Source organism: Eretmochelys imbricata, chromosome 1 (genome assembly GCF_965152235.1).
Source record: "Eretmochelys imbricata isolate rEreImb1 chromosome 1, rEreImb1.hap1, whole genome shotgun sequence".
In the NCBI taxonomy this organism is placed as follows: Eukaryota; Metazoa; Chordata; order Testudines; family Cheloniidae; genus Eretmochelys; species Eretmochelys imbricata.
Window position 1 is genome coordinate 1,366,871 of NC_135572.1, and position 20,590 is coordinate 1,387,460.

The following is a 20,590-nucleotide window of genomic DNA, read 5'->3' on the forward strand; positions in this document are numbered from 1 at the left end:
AGTTACAAAAAAGATACACAGACAGAAATAGTTATTCTATCCAGCACAATTCTTTTCTCAGCCATTTAAAGAAATCGTAATCTAACACATACCTAGCTAGATTACTTACTAAAAGTTCTAAGACTCCATTCCTGTTCTGTCCCTGGCAAAAGCAGCGTATAGACAGAGACCCTTTGTTTTTCTCCCTCCTCCCAGCTTTTGAAAGTATGTTGTCTCCTCATTGGTCATTTTGGTCAGGTGCCAGCGAGATTACCTTTTAGCTTCTTAACCCTTTACAGGTGACAGGAGTTTTCCTCTGGCCAGGAGGGATTTTAAAGGGGTTTACCATTCCCTTTATATGTATAACAGGACCATTTAGGGATCTGGGGCAAAAATCAGGGACTGGTCCTGCTTTGAGCAGAGGGTTGGACTAGATGACCTCCTGAGGTCCCTTCCAACTCTGATATTCTATGTCACCCTGGGTGCCACATTTCTGGTTTGGGCAGGTTGAAAGGAATACAGGAAATTCAAAGCTCAGTGCTGCTTGCTACTCAATACTGCTGATAGCAAATGAACCAGAGTCCCTGTGATTCTTTGTGCACCTCTCCTTCTCTCCATATAACACTCTCAGTGTCCTTCAGGGCATGAACCAAACTGTTGTGTGTCTGGTGCTTTGTGTCTATAATTCCAGGTGCACGGAATATGGGCTGAATTCCAGTGTGTAACTGAAGAATGGGATGGGTGTAATCTGTTGCTCCAACCCCACTGGACTGAGCATTGAAGGCTTCTGTGAACTTTCCACAGTTGCAGATTGGGCTTATTAGCATCAGCTTTGTGAAAGGTTACTGTTGGCCCTTTAGTAAAACTTACTGCGTATATTTGATTGACCAAGTCCCAGTACCAAAAGAAACGGGAAGGGCCGATTGGAAACCAGGCTCCTGAGACTGACAGGCCCCAGGGGCAATGGGGAGAGGCCTACGCTCCTGGTTATCCTGATTGACAAGGCAAGCAGGCCAATGAGGGGGCCAGAGGGCTACGGGGGTCCCAGCCTCCATTTGAGCTGGGGCGGCCTGGGCCAGAGCGGGGCCAAGTTAAGGAGAGAGCAGGGGCCCGGGCTGAGCTGGGAGCAGAGCCAGAGGGGCCAGAAGAGCAGCCCAGGGAGCTGGAGGCAGAGGAGCAGCAGCGCTGGGGCTGGGGCTGAAGCTGGGCTGGAGCTGGCATTAATTACATTCCTGGACTTTTTTTTTTAACTAATCCCTTGCCAGATTTTTCATTTTCTCCTAAACTTGTCAATTTTTTTTTAAATTTTTCCTTTATTGTTTAATAGTTTACGCTTAACAGAGAACTGTCCTATATTTGCCTCTTATTTTGGTGCTCTGCTGTTGCCTGACTGTATCCTTCTGGTTCCGAATGAGACGTGTGGTTGATCGGTCAGTTCGTAACTCTGGTGTTTGTAACTCTCCGGTTCAACTGTAGATGCTGTTTAACATCCTCCTTGATTGCGAATGAAGTTGAAAGTATTCATCACTTTGTGATATGTGTATATCATACTGCTTCTTTTTGTTATCCTTACCCTTCCAAGTATGGGTTTTCCCTGATGTCTTTAACATCCCTTATCAATTTTCATAACTTCCGATTTGTATTGCTTGCTTTTTTCCCTTTTCCCCATTTATTATATATTGCTTCCCGCTTACTAATTGCACCCTTCACTTTACCACTGAACTGTGTTTTTAGCCAAAGTTCTCCACTTTCTTGACTGTGGAATTGGGTCTTTTTAATAAACTCGTCTTAAAGAACTCCCAAGATTCAGTCCCATTTTTCTGTCTAAATTTTTCCTCTCAATCAGTTCTGCTGATAGTTTCCCTCAGTTTGGGAAATTAGCCCATTTGAAGCATTAAGTATCCACAGATATTACTGTTTGGGAACTGTTCTCTGTTTGTCCAACTGAATGTCATCAGTTCAATTCTTTATTTTCCTCTCTATAATATGCCCCTTTATTTGTCTCTTCTTTAAGCTAAACAGTCCCAGACTTTCAGTCTGTCCACATCTGACTAAGGCAGCCTCCCCCGTTCTCATTGCCTATTTTCTTTTTCTCCATTTGAATGTCATCAGTTCGTTCTTCATTTTGCTCTCCTCTATCATATGCCCCCTTCTTTGTCTCTTCTCTGAACTCAGCAGTCCCAGACTTTTCAGTCTGTCGGCCTATGGCAGCCTCCCCCATTCTCATAGCCTGTCTCAGAAATCCCCTTTCTATCTGCTATATCCTCTATAGAGACTGGGTGATGGAAACTCAGTGCATGACCAGAGCACATTATTCTCCATCCCAGTCCTTAGGTCTTTGTTTTGGCCACTACTGTGAATGAGCCGGTGTTTCTGTTGAGCTGCTGTTAATGACAACAAGGACTTTTCCCTGTGGTGTGTTCTAATTGGAATGTTTCCCCCGGCACGTCTCAGATTTTGATCAACTGGGGAAATGGGAAACTCCCTACAGCATGGACTCTCTGGGCTAGGTTTACATTGTATTAAGGAACAATGATGGAAACCCAGTATCCACACTCATGTTACCTATTAACTTTTCTCAGACCATGACATGTAGAAATTACTGGTGCACGGAGCACGTTCAAACATGGAATTGGCATTAGTAGGGTCAGTTGTCCATAATTCATTTCTTTTAATAGTGAAAATGTCATTTTCAGAGTGTGCAGAGCGACCAGTCTGCTTCCCCCATGAGACGAGCATCCAGTAGCGCATTTAGTGTCTCATATTCACATTGTCTCTCCATCCAGGCCTTGACACTGCCATTAGCACCCTCGACACTGGGCACATAGAGGAAGTCTGAGGAACATACGGTGCATGCGGGAGACACCGTTCTGCCTCAGAGTTGGACGCCTTCTCACCTACCTCATGTCAGATTCCAACACAACCGACTTCACCAACCCCTCCACCTTCATCCTGGTGGGCATTCCTGGCCTGGAGGTGGCCCACGTCTGGATCTCCATCCCCTTCTGTGCCTTGTATGTCATAGCCACCTTGGGGAACTTCACCATCCTGTTCATCGTGAAGATGGAGCCGAGCCTCCATGTGCCCATGTATTATTTCCTCTGCATACTGGCCATCACTGACCTGCTCCTGTCTGCATCCATCCTGCCCAAAACTCTGAGTATCTTCTGGTTCAATTCCAGGGACATAGATTTCAGTGCCTGCCTCACCCAGATGTACTTCCTTCACTGCTTCTTAGTGATAGAGTCTGGGATTTTCATGGCCATGGCTCTGGATCGCTACGTGGCCATCTGTGATCCCTTGAGACATTCCACCATCCTGACAAACCCCGTGGTGGCCAAGATTGGCCTGGCCGTGGTGTTGCGTGGCGGCATGCTCATACTGCCCTACCCCTTCCTGGCGAGGTGGCGGCCATATTGCAGAACCAACATCATCCCCCACACGCACTGCGAACACATGGCTGTGGTGAAGCTGGCCTGCTCTGACACCCGCGTCAGTAGTTACTACGGCCTCTTTGTGTTATTCTGCGTGAAGGGTCTGGATGTGTTTTTTATCACCATGTCCTATATCCAGATCCTCAGGGCCATCTTCAACCTCCCCACAAAGGAAGCCAGGCTCAAGACTTTTGGGACCTGTGGTTCCCACCTCTGTGCCATCATAGCCTTTTATATCCCACATCTCTTCTCCTCTCTCATGCACCGTTATGGCCACAATGTAGCCCTGCATTTCCATGTTCTCATTGCTAACATGTACCTCCTAGTTTCCCCCATGCTAAACCCCATCATCTATGGGGTGAGGACCAAACAGATCCGGGACAGACTTCTCCGGTTCTTTATTCATAAAGGGACCTAAAGTTTTCTCCTGGTGCTCTGGCTCTTGGACTGAGCTCCGTGCAGAGGTGGCTGTTGACATGGTGCTCGGCCCTCTTCCCTGAATCACTTAGTGGACAAAGAGACATTAAACCCTTTCCTGACCTTACTGTGCTGTCAGCGTGATAAACTGGGGAATATGTTTATGTAGAACTCATTGGATTGCCACCTTTCTAAATGCTTGTAACTGGACCCCTAATAACATAAGAACAGCCATACTGGGGAAGATGAAAGGCCCATCTAGCCCAGTATCCCATCTTCCGATAGTGGCCAATTCCAAGTGCCCAGAGCAAATAAACAGAACAGGTAATCATCAAGTGATCTATCCCCTGTTGTCTATTCCGAGCTTCTGCAAACAGAGTGTAGGGACAGTGTTAGGATCTAGATATTCAGGCCTGTCTGTAAAGGCCTAGACTCTAAGAATTTAGCTGTATTCTTATCACTTGGCTAGTTCTAGAGATATAAAAGAAAGAATCAAAATCACTGTCTGCCGGTGTAAGGGCTTTCTCTCACTGTGACAGTCTGAGGCCTTGTGCTTAGGCTGAGATCTCTGGCTAAGCAGCAGAGGCAGCCATAAGCTGGGAAGCGACCGGTCACCTCCTCACATTCCAACCTAGTCACATTGAAAGAAGGTGCTATGGGGCTGTTAGGATACAATCCTGTCCTGATAATGCCTATCACCTCCAGAGAAAGGGAAGTGCCTGGAAAATGTAAAAGGAAACTTAGTTTGATAGCATCCTGTCTGGCAAGAACTCACTTATCCGTAGCTGGGACGTGAAATCCTCATTCTGTGTTGTTCTATCACTGTAGTCCCCATTTCCCTATAGTTTGTCTGTATAATCTCTGTCTGGTTCTGTGATTGTTTCTGTCTGCTGTATAATTAATTTTGCTGGGTGCAAACTAATTAAGGTGGTGGGATATAATTGGTTAAATAATCATGTTACAATATGTTAGGATTGGTTAGTTAAATTTCAGGAAAATGATTGGTTAAGGTATAGCTAAGCAGATCTCAAGTTTTACTATATAGTCTGCAGTCGATCAGGAAGTAAGGGGGGATGGGAACAGGGAATGGGGGTAAGGAAATTGGAATCATGTTTTGCTAAGGGGGGAATGGGAACAGGGACACAGGTGTAAGGTTCTGTGGTGTCAGAGCTGGGAAGGGGGACACTAAGGAAGGAAACTGGAATCATGCTTGCTGGAAGTTCACCCCAATAAACATCGAATTGTTTGCACCTTTGGACTTCGGATATTGTTGCTCTCTGTTCATGCGAGAAGGTCCAGGGAAGTAAGTGCGTGAAGGAATAAGCCCCGTAACAGACAGCATCCCTGCCCATCCTGGCCATTGATGGAGCTTTCCTCCATGAATATGTCTAGTTCTTTTTGAATCCTGTTAGAGTCTTGGCCTTCACAGCATCTTCTGGCAAAGAGTTCCACAGGTTGACTGTGTGCCGGGTGAAGAAACAGGTCGTTTTGTTTGTTTTAAATCTGCTGCCTATTTGGTGACCCTAGTTCTTGTTATGAGAAGGAATAAATAATACTTCCTTGTTTACTTTCTCCACACCAGTCATGATTTTATAAACTTCTATCGTATTCCCCCTTAGTCATTGCTTTTCCAAAAGTCCCAGTCTTATTAATCTCTCCTCATATGGAAGCTGTTCCATATCCCTAATAATTTTTGTTGCCCTTTTCTGAACCTTATCAAATTCCAGTATATCTTTTTGAGATGGGTCAACAAGCTCTGTAAGCAGTATTCAAGATGTTGGTGTACAATGGATTCATATAGAGTCAGTATGATATTTTCTGTCTTATTATCTATCCCTTTCCTAATGATTCCCAACATTTTGTTTGCTTTTTTGACTGCCGCTGCACATTGAGTGGGTGTTTTCAGAGAACTATCCACACTGACCCCTGGGGCCCGCCCCTAACCTTGCCTCTTCCCCCAAAGCCCCGTCCTTGCTTCACATCTTCCGTCAAGGGCACAGACACTTCTGCATCGCCTCTCACAAGGTCATGCCCCCTTATCCACCTACTCCTTCTAGGTCCCTCTCCCTTCTCCACCTCTTCCCCTATTTCCCTGCCCTGGATGCTTTCTCCTATTCTCCCCTCCCTCATCACTCACTGGATCCTCTCCACCTCCCTCCTCCTCCTAGCTGGGCTCCCTCTGCTCTGGAGTTGTGACGGGAGCTGCTGTGGCCTGACAAGGAGCCTGCAGTGAGTGCAGCCAGGACACAGCACTGGATCCGACAGGCCAGTAAGCAGCTGAGAGAGAAGCCAGGAAACCTTACAAAATCAGCTGAGGGTTGGCAAGTGGGTGAGGCTGTGCATCATACAGCTTGTGGGCCCTAAAGCTCTGCTACAAAGTCCTGAAGGAAGAGACTGTTTTGTGTCTTTCTTTAGCTTTCAGTTTCAGGGAAGAAGGAGGATCCTGGGAACTACTGGCCAGTCAGCCTCACTTCAGTTCCCGGAAAAATCATGGAGCAGGTCTTCAAAGAATCCTGCAGTCCTGGGGGACTAACATGAAGGGGAAAGGAGTCCAGGAGAGCTGGCTGTATTTTAAGGAATCCCTGTTGAGGTTACAGGGACAAACCATCCCGATGAGTCGAAAGAATAGTAAATATGGCAGGCGACCAGCTTGGCTTAATGGTGAAATCCTAGCGGATCTTAAACATAAAAAAGAAGCTTACAAGAATTGGAAGGTTGGACATATGACCAGGGAAGAGTATAAAAATATTGCTCAGGCATGTAGGAATGATATCAGGAGGGCCAAATCACACCTGGAGCTGCAGCTAGCAAGAGATGTCAAGAGTAACAAGAAGGGTTTCTTCAGGTATGTTGGCAACAAGAAGAAAGCCAAGGAAAGTGTGGGCCCCTTACTGAATGAGGGAGGCAACCTAGTGACAGAGGATGTGGAAAAAGCTAATGTACTCAATGCTTTTTTTGCCTCTGTCTTCACTAACAAGGTCAGCTCCCAGACTGCTGCACTGGGCATCACAGCATGGGGAGTAGATGGCCAGCCCTCTGTGGAGAAAGAGGTGGTTAGGGACTATTTAGAAAAGCTGGACGTGCACAAGTGCATGGGGCCGGACGAGTTGCATCCGAGAGTGCTGAAGGAATTGGCGGCTGTGATTGCAGAGCCATTGGCCATTATCTTTGAAAACTCGTGGCGAACCGGGGAAGTCCCGGATGACTGGAAAAAGGCTAATGTAGTGCCAATCTTTAAAAAAGGGAAGAAGGAGGATCCTGGGAACTACAGGCCAGTCAGCCTCACCTCAGTCCCTGGAAAAATCATGGAGCAGGTCCTCAAGGAATCAATCCTGAAGCACTTGCATGAGAGGAAAGTGATCAGGAACAGCCAGCATGGATTCACCAAGGGAAGGTCATGCCTGACTAATCTAATCACCTTTTATGATTAGATTACTGGTTCTGTGGATGAAGGGAAAGCAGTGGATGTATTGTTTCTTGACTTTAGCAAAGCTTTTGACACGGTCTCCCACAGTATTCTTGTCAGCAAGTTAAGGAAGTATGGGCTGGATGAATGCACTATAAGGTGGGTAGAAAGCTGGCTAGATTGTTGAGCTCAACGGGTAGTGATCAATGGCTCCATGTCTAGTTGGCAGCCGGTGTCAAGTGGAGTGCCCCAAGGGTCGGTCCTGGGGCCGGTTTTGTTCAATATCTTCATAAATGATCTGGAGGATGGTGTGGATTGCACTCTCAGCAAATTTGCGGATGATACTAAACTGGGAGGAGTGGTAGATACGCTGGAGGGCAGGGATAGGATACAGAAGGACCTAGACAAATTGGAGGATTGGGCCAAAAGAAATCTGATGAGGTTCAATAAGGATAAGTGCAGGGTCCTGCACTTAGGACGGAAGAACCCAATGCACAGCTACAGGCTAGGCAGCAGTTCTGCGGAAAAGGACCTAGGGGTGACAGTGGACGAGAAGCTGGATATGAGTCAGCAGTGTGCCCTTGTTGCCAAGAAGGCCAATGACATTTTGGGATGTATAAGTAGGGGCATAGCGAGCAGATCAAGGGACGTGATCGTTCCCCTCTATTCGACATTGGTGAGGCCTCATCTGGAGTACTGTGTCCAGTTTTGGGCCCCACACTACAAGAAGGATGTGGATAAATTGGAGAGAGTCCAGCGAAGGGCAACAAAAATGATTAGGGGTCTAGAACACATGACTTATGAGGAGAGGCTGAGGGAGCTGGGATTGTTTAGTCTGCAGAAGAGAAGAATGAGGGGGGATTTGATAGCTGCTTTCAACTACCTGAAAGGGGGTTCCAAAGAGGATGGCTCTAGACTGTTCTCAATGGTAGCAGATGACAGAACGAGGAGTAATGGTCTCAAGTTGCAGTGGGGGAGGTTTAGATTGGATATTAGGAAAAACTTTTTCACTAGGAGGGTGGTGAAACACTGGAATGCGTTACCTAGGGAGGTGGTGGAATCTCCTTCCTTAGAAGTTTTTAAGGTCAGGCTTGACAAAGCCCTGGCTGGGATGATTTAGTTGGGGATTGGTTATGCTCTGAGCAGGGGGTTGGACTAGATGACCTCCTGAGGTCCCTTCCAACCCTGATATTCTATGATTCTATGATTCTATGATTCTTTTTGTTCCTCCAGGCTGGGGGCCTGTAGCAGGCAGAGTCCCTGCAATGGGTATGGGCTGGGAGTCCTTTCTCGTAGGCCAGTCATCTGGGGCAGGGCAAGAGATCAGCTTTGAAGCCAGGTGGACAACTGCTAAGAGAGGTGGAAGGATAAGCCCCTGCGTTAGCTGGGAAAGCAGGATGCTGGGCAGAGGCCGGAGTGGCTTTGGAAGCTCACAGTTAGGGGGATAAACAGCACAACTTCCATTAGCCAGCTATTCACACACATACACAATTCCTTATCTGGAACTACAGGGCCACCATTGCCCAGGGGCTGAAGCTGAACAGTGAAGTTGAATTTAACATACACTCTGCGTGATGCTTTTGATCACTACATCTAGAAGCTCTTTAGCTAGGTTTCTAGGCAGCATTATCTCCATGTCATGGATGGACTAAGCAGTAAAGTTATTTACTCAAGGCCACACAATAAGTCAGTGCCACAACTGAGAATAGGAACCGGGAGTCCTGACCCCCTGTTACCCGCGGTTTTCAGAACCCCAACAGGGGCAACTTAACTATTTTACTCCAGGAGGTGTAAGGAATAAATCAACAGGAACTCAACGATTCTGTCTCATGCAAGTAAGTATGCTCTTGTTTAGCACTGCACTTTATTAGATTTAAGCACACACAGAGATAAACAATAGGTTTAGAACATCCCAGATATTTACCTAACATCTGGAACGGTATTGAGTAATTAACAGCAGGTTCACAGTGGCCAGTTGCTCACCCACCAGGGGGAAAGGGTGTTAGGAAAAACGTCTCTCAAGATGGTTTCAGAGGGCTAGCTCAGTGCTTTAAGCATTGGCCTGCTAAACCCAGGGTTGTGAGTTCAATCCTTAAGGGGGCCATTTAGGGATCTGGGGTAAAAATTGGGGATTGGCCCTGCTTTGAGCAGGGGGTTGGACTAGATGACCTCCTGAGGTCCCTTCCAACCCTGATAGTCTATGACTGCTTCCAAGTACGCTCTATTGGTTAATCTTTTATAACTAACTTCTACAAATCACATCGGTCATAATGACTCCTACTGGACCATCATTTTTCTAACTTTCAATAAACTTTTAATATCAGAAGCATCTAGAATCAAGGTTTTCCAACCACCAAGGTTTTCAGTCTCAGCTGTTTACTTGTCTGTCCCCTCCTCCCATTCCGATTAGCAGAAACTGCCAGCTTCTAAAAGCGTGTCTCCAAATTAACCCTTAATGATGTAGTGTTGTGTTTCATTAATTCAGGGTGGCTGAATGCACATAATATGGTTTCAATTAGCTTGATTGCATTCTGGGGTATACACCCCCCCTCAAATCTAGAGCAATAGCACCATTGATCTGACCATGAACGGGCATTGCTCCTCTGGGTTGTATTAGATGCAGTGATACTATGTGTGTGTCGTGATCAGTGGAGTTGCCATCCTTCTTAAACAGGAGGAATTTATTAAAGAAACAGCAAAAAATAACAGCCACAAAAACAGGTTTCCACTCAGCTCAGTCTTCAGTCTTGTCTTGCTTTTTTACCAGGGACCACACGTTGCCTGGAACTCTACAGAGAGGAGCAACAATGTGCTGCAAGGAAACAAATCAATGGAGTGTGTGACTCAAATACTCTGATTACGCCTTTTGGTAGCAGCATATGAGATATAATAAAAATAATCTCAATTTAATGCATGGAGAGGCTGTGCCCAAGGTCACCCAGCGAATCCATGGGAGAGCTGGCTCTTTCCGCTCTCAGCTCACTGGTCTCTGCTGATGCTTTAGCTCTAGTTAAATGACTTGGGCCAAATCCTTAGCTGGTGTAAGTGGCTGCAACCCCACTGAAATCAGGGGAGATCCCCTCACTGGAGACCCCAATGGAGAGAGAGCACAAGGCCTCTGTGCCGCTGCATGGACCATACAAGCCAGGTCTGAGAGAGACTAAGCAATGGATGGGCTATGTTCCTGGCTCAAGAAACTTCCCTTCCTGCTGCACCAGTTTCCCCATCTGTAAAAGTGAGATACCTCCTGGGAGTAAGTGAGCAATAGTCTGTGAAGCACCTATCAACAGTCAACTCTGTGTCCATGTCTCACCATGCCTCAGTGGACAGAGCTGAAGTTGCCAAATCAGGACAAACTGCCGAGAAATACGGCAGACTTACCCCAGACTGGTAGTCATTCTATCATTACATCAGACCAAGCCAGCAACAAATATAAACTTCTGTCTGACCACACTGGTTAACTAGAAGTCAAAATGCAGTCCCCTGAGGCATCCCAGCCCTTGGCTCACCATCTGGACACTGGACTCCATGATGGAAGGCCAGTGAAAACCAATTTCATAGCACATATAGGGTCCTTCCAATCTCAAGAGACCAGAGACACTTAGCCAGGTCAATATAAGACTAAGATCATACCCAATAATCACACTGCCACCCAGTAAAGGCTTAATAGTAAAAGAAAAGAAGAAGAGTTATAAATGGTTAATAGATCAGATACATCCAAGTGATATTTCAGTGTTCATAGATCACGATCATAGGAGTGATGGAATAAAGTGCTAGCTTGCAAAAGTCTCTCCAAAAAATACTCAAGGAGGTTGGGTGTCATCAGTCCTTGTACAGAGCGTCCTTGTTGGAAACTCAGTCCAGAGAAATGAAGATAAGATGGGGATGTCTCAGGGCCCCTTCTATATCCTCTGCCCTGTGCATGGAATTTTATTGTCCCAAACACAGCCCACAGCCCAAGTGCCTGAAAAATTGCTGGCCCAAGTGGGAGTACAGGGTCACATGAGCATGTCACATGTCCTTGCGTCCTTTGATTACTCACAAAGGCAGTCACTGGACATACTGCAGAGGAGTTTTTCCTCTATGGCCCCTTGTGAGAGCTAAGGGTCCTTGTTTGGCCCTTGTGACAGGGTGCTTGGCAAGGAGTGCTTAATCAGCCCCCGTGACGTGCCTGCTCCAATTAAGGGGAATAGATTGGAGCTGGCTGAATAGACCTGTGCCTACCTGGCAACTAGAATCAGCTGCCAGTTTAATTAGCTAGGGGCTATAAAGGCTGGAAGGAAGTGGGGAAGAGAAAGGCCAAAGACTGAGAGGGACTGGTGGCTCTGGTCTGCTGCTTGTGATGGAGCCTGGCTGTGAAATCCTGTATATAGATAGTAAGGTGGTGGTGGGAAAGAATTATAAATTAAGTACACTGGTGGTTGCATCAACCTGCGGCATCCCTGACTGGTCTGTGAGGGCAGCAGGGGCAGAAGCAAGAGGGGCTGAGCTGCGCCGCACTATACATGGTGGCTTGTCCAGGACCCAGAGCCAGCACGAGTGCATGGCAGCCCAGAGATAGAAGGGACCCTGCAATGGCTGGTGAAGCAGCAGGAGGAGATGCAAAAGGTGCTGCGAGCCTTCCAGAAATCCCACCAACTGGAGAAGCAGGCCTTACTCTCTTGGCAGGTGGAACAGCAGAAAACCATGCAGGACTTTATAAGGGAGCAAGACAAAGTTCATTAGCAGCTCCTACAAAACTGGTGAGTCCCACGGGATAGGATGGCACCTCAGCATTGGGGTTGGGACTGTGTAAGACAGGACCCGCTGATGAGCAGGACGCATTCCTCTGCACCTTTGAGTGAGTAGCCATGGGCACCGGATGGGATAGGTTAACCTGGGCCCTATGTCTTGCTTTCTATCTAGCCAGGAAAGGCTCAAGCAGTCTATATGGCCATCAGTAATGACCTACCTTTATATTTAATATTTTAAATATTTCTTTATTAACCTACCTTTATATTTTTACCATATGCTTACTATACAGTCTTCACTTTATAAAATTCCCTTTTTTTCTGCCATGTGTTCTTTTTTAACCTAACTTTATATTTAATAAACCATTTAAATGTATATCATTTTTTATTCTTTAATAATAAGATAAACTAGTCCTTTAAAATCATCTCTCCTTAATAAACCTAACCAAAAATCTTTCTTTTCTTTAATAACTTCTTCTATTCTTTCATACTAACCCTTTAAAAACAAACAAAAAAATCTTTATTTCGCTTTAAGTTCTCTTTTTCTATTATTAGTAACATTCCAAACTAGTCCTTACTAAACCTTACCAAACAATCTTTCTTCTGTTTAATAACCTTTGTTTCCTTTTCTCCTCTAAACTTAAAACAGCATTATTTTTAATTGCCTTTTCTTTAAGCTCTCTCTCTTTATTCTTTCAACCTCTTTCTCTAAATAATCAATCAAATACTTCAGAGAACTAGCATGCAACAATCCCCCTCTTCAAACATAAAAAATAATTTAAAAAAATCGAACTGGCAAAACAGCACCAAACCTCGACAGCAACAGAAGTGGGTATAGAGGGTGTTATATAAGAGGGCGGGGCATGGAAAGCTGTCAAAAATACATGGTGATGAATGCTAATGAACTGTATACTACTCACTTTACTTTGAACAACCTTAGCTCCTGTTTGACTAAAGCATGTTCCAGAAAGGCTTCCAGGGACAGATCCATAAAGGCACTTAGGTAAATACTGAACTTAGGTGACACTGCCTTTTTCAAAACCCTGGCTCATCTTCTGCCTAACCCTGTAGGAACCTAAGGTTTGGCCAGTACTCTGCACAAAGTAACCTGAGTGCAGATGGTGCTCCACAGTTAACGAGCTGCTCAGAGTCTTCGCTCCAATGAGATGTGTCCCCCCTCCCCCCGATCTCCCCAGCACATCTGATCTGTTAGGGGTTTTCAGACCATGCCTCCCGGATGGGGTCTTGCAGGTTGGGAATGTGTGTGTGTGTGTGTGTGTGTGCATCTGAGTGTTTGCACCCCCAGAGTATCCCATAGCCCAGTGGTTCACCACCCTCACCCGGAATATGGGAAACCCAGATTCAGATCCCTGCTAAACTAAATGTTTGTTTTTACATAGTGGAACAGCTCCAGTCAGACAGACTGAAATCACCAGCAAGAACAGCCACTTGCCTGGTGCTCAGGGCACTCCTGTGAGACATGGGAACCACCAGCTTAGGGGATTGTTTGGCCTATTCTTTTCAGTTTCCCCTAATTGAGCAACCTCAGAATACCTCCCCAGGGACCTCAGTCACAATATTTAAAAATATTCTCCTTATTTTCCTTAGCTTTGCTAGCCATGGATTTGTCTCTGGTGTCTTTTGCTTCTCTTATCCATTTGCTATACTTCAGAACTTCTCATTTCTGTCAATTTCTATCCACTTCCCCTACTTTAGAAGCATTGATGGATGATCTCCTCCTCTCACCAGGCGGAAGGCAGGTATCCATGCTCATCCTCCTGGACCTCTTTACATTATTTGACACTGTTGACAATGAGATACTACTGTCTCAACTGAGAGGCAGCAGTAGTCCAGAGGGATGCACTAAAATGGTGTGAATCCTTCTTGGAGAGACATGCCCAATTAGTGGTAATGGGAACTCCTGCACTACACCCCTCCCTGGTGGAGTCCCACAAGGATCAGTTCCCTCTCTGGGGCTTTTCAGCATCTCCATGCAGCCACTATGGGAACTGGTCACACAACATGGACTCAAATGCCAGCAATATGCAAGTGACACCGAGCTCCTCCTATCCTTCCCGTACAACCACCTGACTATCACCAAGATGGCCCAGTTCCCGGATGGAACAGCTGGCTGAAATGGAAGCCAAGCAAGACAGAGGTGATGCTGGTGGGCAGAGGAAAGCATTTTGAAGAGCTGGCAGCCACGGTGAAGCCTTCTTTGACTGAAGGTTCACACCCGCAACTGGGCAATTCAGTCCATAGTATAGGAGTGCTCTTGGATGCCTTGCTGATGCTGAGTTCTCCCATAGCAGTGTCTGTGAGTAGTGCTTTCTATCATGTCTGGATGTCTAGGAGATTCTTTCCCATCTTGGTGGATGATGACCTGGCCTAAGTTATATAGGCCTTTCTCACTCCTGTCTAGACTGTACCAATGCAATATACCTGGGCATGACGCCTTCCGTGCTCATGAAACTCCAACGAGTACAGAACGCTGCAGAGAGTCTCCTCAGCGACACAGACTACTATGAGCACATCAGACATGTCCTCCATGCTCCACACTGGCTTCCCAGAGAACATCAAGTCAAGCTCAAAGTGTCTCCATCACTGGCCACGTTTCAATCGAGATGGGATTTTTTTCTCAAAGACCTGCTCTTGTTCAAACAGGAATTAATCCAGGGCAGTCCTATGGCCTTTGTGATGCAGGAAGTCAGAGCAGGGTCCCGCCTGGCCATATAATCTACAAATCTATCTAGAGTCCCCTGCAAGGATAATATTTGTGTGGGCCTCATTCTGGGTCCTTGTCACAGCCTGGGTACTTCATTTTGGGTCTAGACAGGTTCAGAGGAATACAAGAAATTCAAAACTCAACAATATTTTCTACTCCATGTGGCTTCTAAGAAATGAACCAGACTCCCTGTGATTCTTTGTGCACCCCTCCTTCTCTCTATATGACACTCCGAGCATCCTTCAGTGCACAAACCAAACCAGTGAATGTCTGGTGGTTTGTATCTATAATTCCATGTGCACTTAATTTGGGCTGAACTCTGGCGGGTGACTAAAGAATGGAATGTGTAAGCTCTGTGTAAGGGGACTGTTGGCCCCTTACTAAAACGTAGTGAGGAGTTTTGATTGGCCATCTCCCAGTACCAAAAGGCAGGGTCAATGGAAAACCAGGCCCCTGGGGCAACAGGGAGAGGCCAATGCTCCTGGTCAGCCTGATTGACAGGGCAGGCAGGCCAATGTGGAAGTCAGGAGCCTGGGGGTCTCATCCTCCATATGAGCTGAGGCTGCCTGGGGCTGAGCTAAGGAGAGAGAAGGGGACGGAGCTGAGCTGGGAGCAGAGCCAGCAGGGTCAGAGAAGCAGCCCAGGGAGCAGTTCAGTGCTGGGCGCAGAGCTGCAGCAGCCAGAGGCAGAGGGGCCAGAGGAGCAGCCCAGGGAGCTGGAGGCAGAGCAGCAGCAGCTGTGCTGGGGATGCGGCTGGAGCCGTCCGGTGCCTGGTGCGGTGAGCAGCTGGGGAGAGCGAGGGGGATCCTGGGCACAGGGCCCAGGGAAGAGAGAAGCCCCCAGACAAGAGGCCTTGCAGGCCAGATTGGGGGGGATCTTAACCCCAACAGGGGTGGTGGGGCGACACTAGGAAGAAGGTCCTTGCCACCCAGAGCCTGAGGGTGAGCCGCCACCACCAGAGCAAGTGTCGGATCCACAGCATCCCTGAAGCACAGCCAGGGCATGGGCAGAGGCCTGGGACATGTGAGGAACAGACTGTGAATTGCACTTACGTTCCAGAGACGGCTATTTGGCGTTCCCTCATGTCACAGGTCGGGGTGCTGAGTTTTCCTTTAATCTTTCCCATTTTTTCCTTATCTTTTCTAATTGCTTGTTTAATAAATTGTATTTGCTTGAACTGTATGTAATGATTGGCAGGTCTGGGACGTGTCCAGTGTAGAGAGAGCACCCCAGAGTGGGGACACCCCAGCCCCTGCCCTAAGTAACCCAAAGAAAGGTTGGTTATCGAGCCCCCCAGGAATCCTGGGCCCAGCCTTGTTGGGGTTTTGAGGACTCTGGCACACTTGAGAGTGGAAGGGGAGCCCTCAAGTTCAGGCAGGCCTCTAGATAAAGGGAGTGGGGGTGAGGATTCATATCCCTTCGATAGGCAGTTCCACCGGGTGGTGTTGTATAAACCAGGGAAGTTTCTCAAAAGAACGGGGCTGTTCCCCTACTTACATCTGTTCAGAATTCTTCAAAGGACTCTGTGAAACTGTACCTCAGAGGAACACCCTGCACCCCCATATTCATCCTTATAAAATGGTTGTGTGGTATCCAATGCAAAGTTTGTCAAGTTGGGGGTCTTCAGAAGGCTCATGAGGCACTGAGCATTGTTGCTACAGTAATGTTATAATTTCATGTCTATAGTTATGAGGCTGAAAATGTGTCCGCATGGCTTAAAACAAGCCCAGGCAAAACTGTCCAGGAGCAGAGGGGCAGTTCACACCTCATCAGGGCATGTATGGGAGAAACCCGGCCAGCCTCACTGGAACAAAGGACACTCTCTTAGGCATCAACAAAGGATCGGTTGGACTTTCGAGTGAGTCCCTGCGCCCACTTCTCTTGGTCAGTTTGAGACTACGAGGTAATGCTCACCTGACTCTGAAGGGGGGGGGGGCAAAGCCAAGAGGGAAGAAAGAACTTGATAAAAGGGAGAGACATTTGCCATGCTTTCTCTGTTCCACCGCCATCTTCAGACACCACCACCAGGTGACTGAAGTGCTGTTCAAAGGGAAGAGCCTGCCTGAAGGGAAACCAGCCAGCCTGTGGTGAGAAGCATCTAAGTTTGTAACAGCACTGAAAGTGTTAAGATCAGCTTAGAATGTGTTTTGCTTTTATTTCATTTGACCAAATCTGACTTGTTGTGCTCTGATTTATAATAACTTAAAATCTATGTTTTGTACTTAATAAATTTGTTTGTTTATTCTACCTGAAGGAGTGCATTTAGTTAGAAGTGTGTCAGAGACTCCCCTTAAGATAACAAGCCTGGTACATATCAATTTCTTTGTTAAACTGGCAAACTCAAGTAAGCTTGCAGAGTCCAGTGGGCATAACTGGACACTGCAAGACGGAGGTTCCTAGGGTTGTGTCTGGGACCGGAGATATTGGCTAGGGTCATTCGGTTGCACAATCAACGCAGCGGTTGGCCAAATGTGCTCACTCACGTAGCTGGGAGCAGCTTCCATGCCAGAAGCTGTGAGTGAACAGCCCAGGAGTGGGGGCTCTCACAGTGGAGCAAGGTAAGGCTGGCTCCCAGAGTCGAGGATTGGAGTGACCAAGCAGATCACCGGTTCAGATATCACCAGGGGAACATCACAGATTCACCTTACTTTTCTCTTCTAAGGTGAAACTTTTATCTTTGGAATGTTTTGTTCTTTTGCACTATACATGGCTCTTCACATTTCTGCAAAACTGTGCAATAACCAGCTTCCTCTGCCTGCCTGAGGCTGTGTCTACACTAGAGACCTGACAGCAGCACATCTGTACTGTGTAGCCTCTCCAGGCCGATGGGAGAGAGCTCTCCTACTGGCATAATTAAGCCACCCCCAACGATCGTCTCCTGCTGACATAGTGCTGTCCACACTGGCTCTTTTTTCAGGCAGGGGCCTGTTTTTTCACACTCCTGACCGACAAAAGTTTTATCAACGAAAGTAGACAAAGCCTGAGTTACATGCTAATAAATACATCCACTGCCTCAAGTCCTGCACTGTTTAAGAAGTTTGCAATTTTCTGCTGGTCTTTCTCACCAAACCTAGCTGTTTTCATAGATATATATCAAAATTCTGTCTCAATCTCTTCCAGGAGTCTACTGCATTACCCAAGAGTTTCAACTCCTTGGGGGCTTTCAGTTGTTCTATCTCCAGGACGGCTCCTTCCTTCCTTCACCTCAGCCCTGTTACCTCTGCCCTCTCCTCTGGTCTCCCCTCTGGTACCAGGGGTTGTCCTGGGAATTCTTCAGAAGGAGGCTCAGTTTGCACTCAAACTGCCATGTCTATGCAAAGTTAAGTTGGGTTTATGTAAACTGACATCGAGCCTCCAATTTAAGCAAGTTGATCTCTCATGTCCCCACTATGCGGAGTGTGTCAGCGGAGTGCATCCTTCTAACACTAAATCTAAACACAAACCCTAACCCTAAATCTAAATCCTAACCCTAACCATAACTAGCAGGGCTTGCATCAATGCACAGAGCTCTGCACCCTGAGTAGCTATCCCACAGTGCATGGAGCCACATGGAATTTTTTGTTGAGCTTGCAATGACTTTGGGACCAAAACATTTCATAGAAGATTAGGGTTGGAAGAGACCTCAGGAGGTTCTACTCCAACCCCCTGCTCAAAGCAGGACCAACACCAAATAAATCATCCCAGCCAGGGCTTTGATGATTTGTACAAGAGGTTATGGGTACATCGTGTTAGCCTCCCATGATGCACTTACCTCCCCCCCCCCCGAAATTAATGGCAAGGAAACCAAGCCTTTTTAATGCTTTTCCCCTAAGCCTGGATTACCCAAGCAGATGCTACAGCACGGTAAGCAAGGACCCCACTCAGCTGTACACTGTTGTTGTGAGCATTACAAACACCTCCCACCTTATCCTGCTGCATTTACTCAACTGAAGCAGGACAATGTGATACAATGCAAGCAGCCCTGCTGGAAGCCATGGACCAGAGCAATTTCCAGTTGCTGGTGACAGTCGTGCATCACCTTGACACAACGGAGCGTGGGCCTATTAAACAAGCACTGACTGGTGGGACCACATCATTATGCAGCTATGGGATGCTGAGCAGTGGGTGCAGGACTTTCGAATGTGTAAGACCACTTTCATGGATGTTTGTGAAGACCTTTCCCCAGCCTGAAAATGAGATCTGCTCTGACAGTTGAGAAGTGAAAGGCGATAGCTCTGTGGAAGCTTGCAATATCTGACTGCTATCCGTCAGTGGGGAATCACTTTGGAGTGGGTAAATCTATTGTGGGGTCTGATGTGATCCAAGTTGCCAGGGCAATCAAACGACTTCTACTAAGAAGGATAGTGACTCTGGGCAACAAGTAGGACATAGTGGATGGTTTTGCCACGATAGAGTTCCCTAACTATGGTGGGGCTATAAACAGAACGTATATCCCTATCTTGGCACCAGACCACCTTGCCAAAGAGTACATAAACCAAAAAGGGTACTTCTCAATGGCGTTGCAAGCACTGGCATATCACAGGGGATGTTTCGCCAACATCAACATGGGATGGGCGGGAGAGGTGCGTGAAGCTTGCATCTTTAGGAATTCTGGTCTGTTCAGAAAGCTGCAATCAGGGACTTTCTTTCCAGGCTGCAAAATAGCCATTGGTGATGTTGAAATGCCAATTTTGATCCTGGGAGACCCAGCCTACCTCTTGCTCCCATGGCTCATGAAGAATCTACACAGGCAGCCTGGACAGCAGCAAGGAGCGGTTCAACCATAGGCTGAGCAAGTGCAGAATGGTGGTGGAATGTGCCTTTGGATGTTTAAAAGGCCACTAGCATTGTTTGCTTACTAGGTTAGTCCTCAGTGAAAGCAATATTCCCATTGTTATTGCTGACTGCAGTGTGCTCCATAATATTTGTGAAACAAAGGGAGAAAAGTTTCCAGTGGAGTGGGAGGTTGAGGCAGATCTCCTGGCAGCCAATTTTGAGCAGCCAGACACCAGGGCAATAAGAAGAGCACTTCAAGGGGCTCTGAGTCTCTGTGAGGCATTGACAACCAGTTTCAGCAATGACCCACAGCAACGTGACACTTATCTGTGTTGTTCCTTACCAAACTTCCCCCTTCATTGTATGTCTTCCCCTGTAAACTACACCCCTTCTAACCACTGTGTGCTGAATGAATTTTGTCCCCTGTAAATTCCACCCTCACTAATCACAGAGACAGCAAAGAAAAGTAAGATAACCTGGGGTGAAAGCTGATAACACTGGGGAAGGAACAAGGACAGCTTTGTAAAGCAAAAGAAATCAAAAGTGTGGGAATGGGTGCCTCCTGGTCCTTGTACCCTCCCCTGGAGTTGAGTGGAAGGGATACCAGACTTCTCCCCTCCACGCATAGTAGGACATTTTGGAGAGGAGGATGTGGAACTTGGCAATGTTCAGCAAGTTCAGCATAGGCTGTAGCAGGATTCTAGAGTCCAGATGCCATTCTTGGACCTCAACCAGACATATCGGATTGCTCCCTCATAATCCACAGCATCTCTTCCTGGGTGGCACGCTCGTGTTCCCAGCATGCTCTCCTGTCCTCCCTGCCCTTGTGCAGGTTGTCGGACAGTACAATCCTCCAAGTGCTGAGCTCTGTCTTGTCACTCTTGGAAGCGCACATTAACGCATTGAACACGTCCTCCCGAGTCTTCTATTTCTGCCTTCTAATCTGGGAATGTCTCTGTCCCGTTCTGGAGGATGTGCCAATGGATTAGGTTTCAGCTGCAAAGAATACAAAGCACAGGGGTAGCACTGACAGTCTGTACGTTGTTTCTGGTGCAAAATTATTTTTTATAAAAGAAACCCCACTGAATGCACTTCCCTGCAAGCCAGACCATCATCACAATGGCTGGCTGCTGCAAGAGTCAGT

General features: G+C 47.0%; 1 protein-coding gene across 1 annotated transcript; it reads left to right on the top strand.

The window, feature by feature from the left end:
* The first annotated feature begins 2,832 nt into the window (after positions 1–2,832).
* Positions 2,833–3,831, top strand: LOC144277507 (olfactory receptor 52M1-like). Its single transcript, XM_077838314.1, has one exon. The coding sequence runs from the start codon at positions 2,833–2,835 to the stop codon at positions 3,829–3,831; it is 999 nt and encodes a 332-aa protein (XP_077694440.1).
* The last annotated feature ends 16,759 nt before the right edge of the window (positions 3,832–20,590 follow it).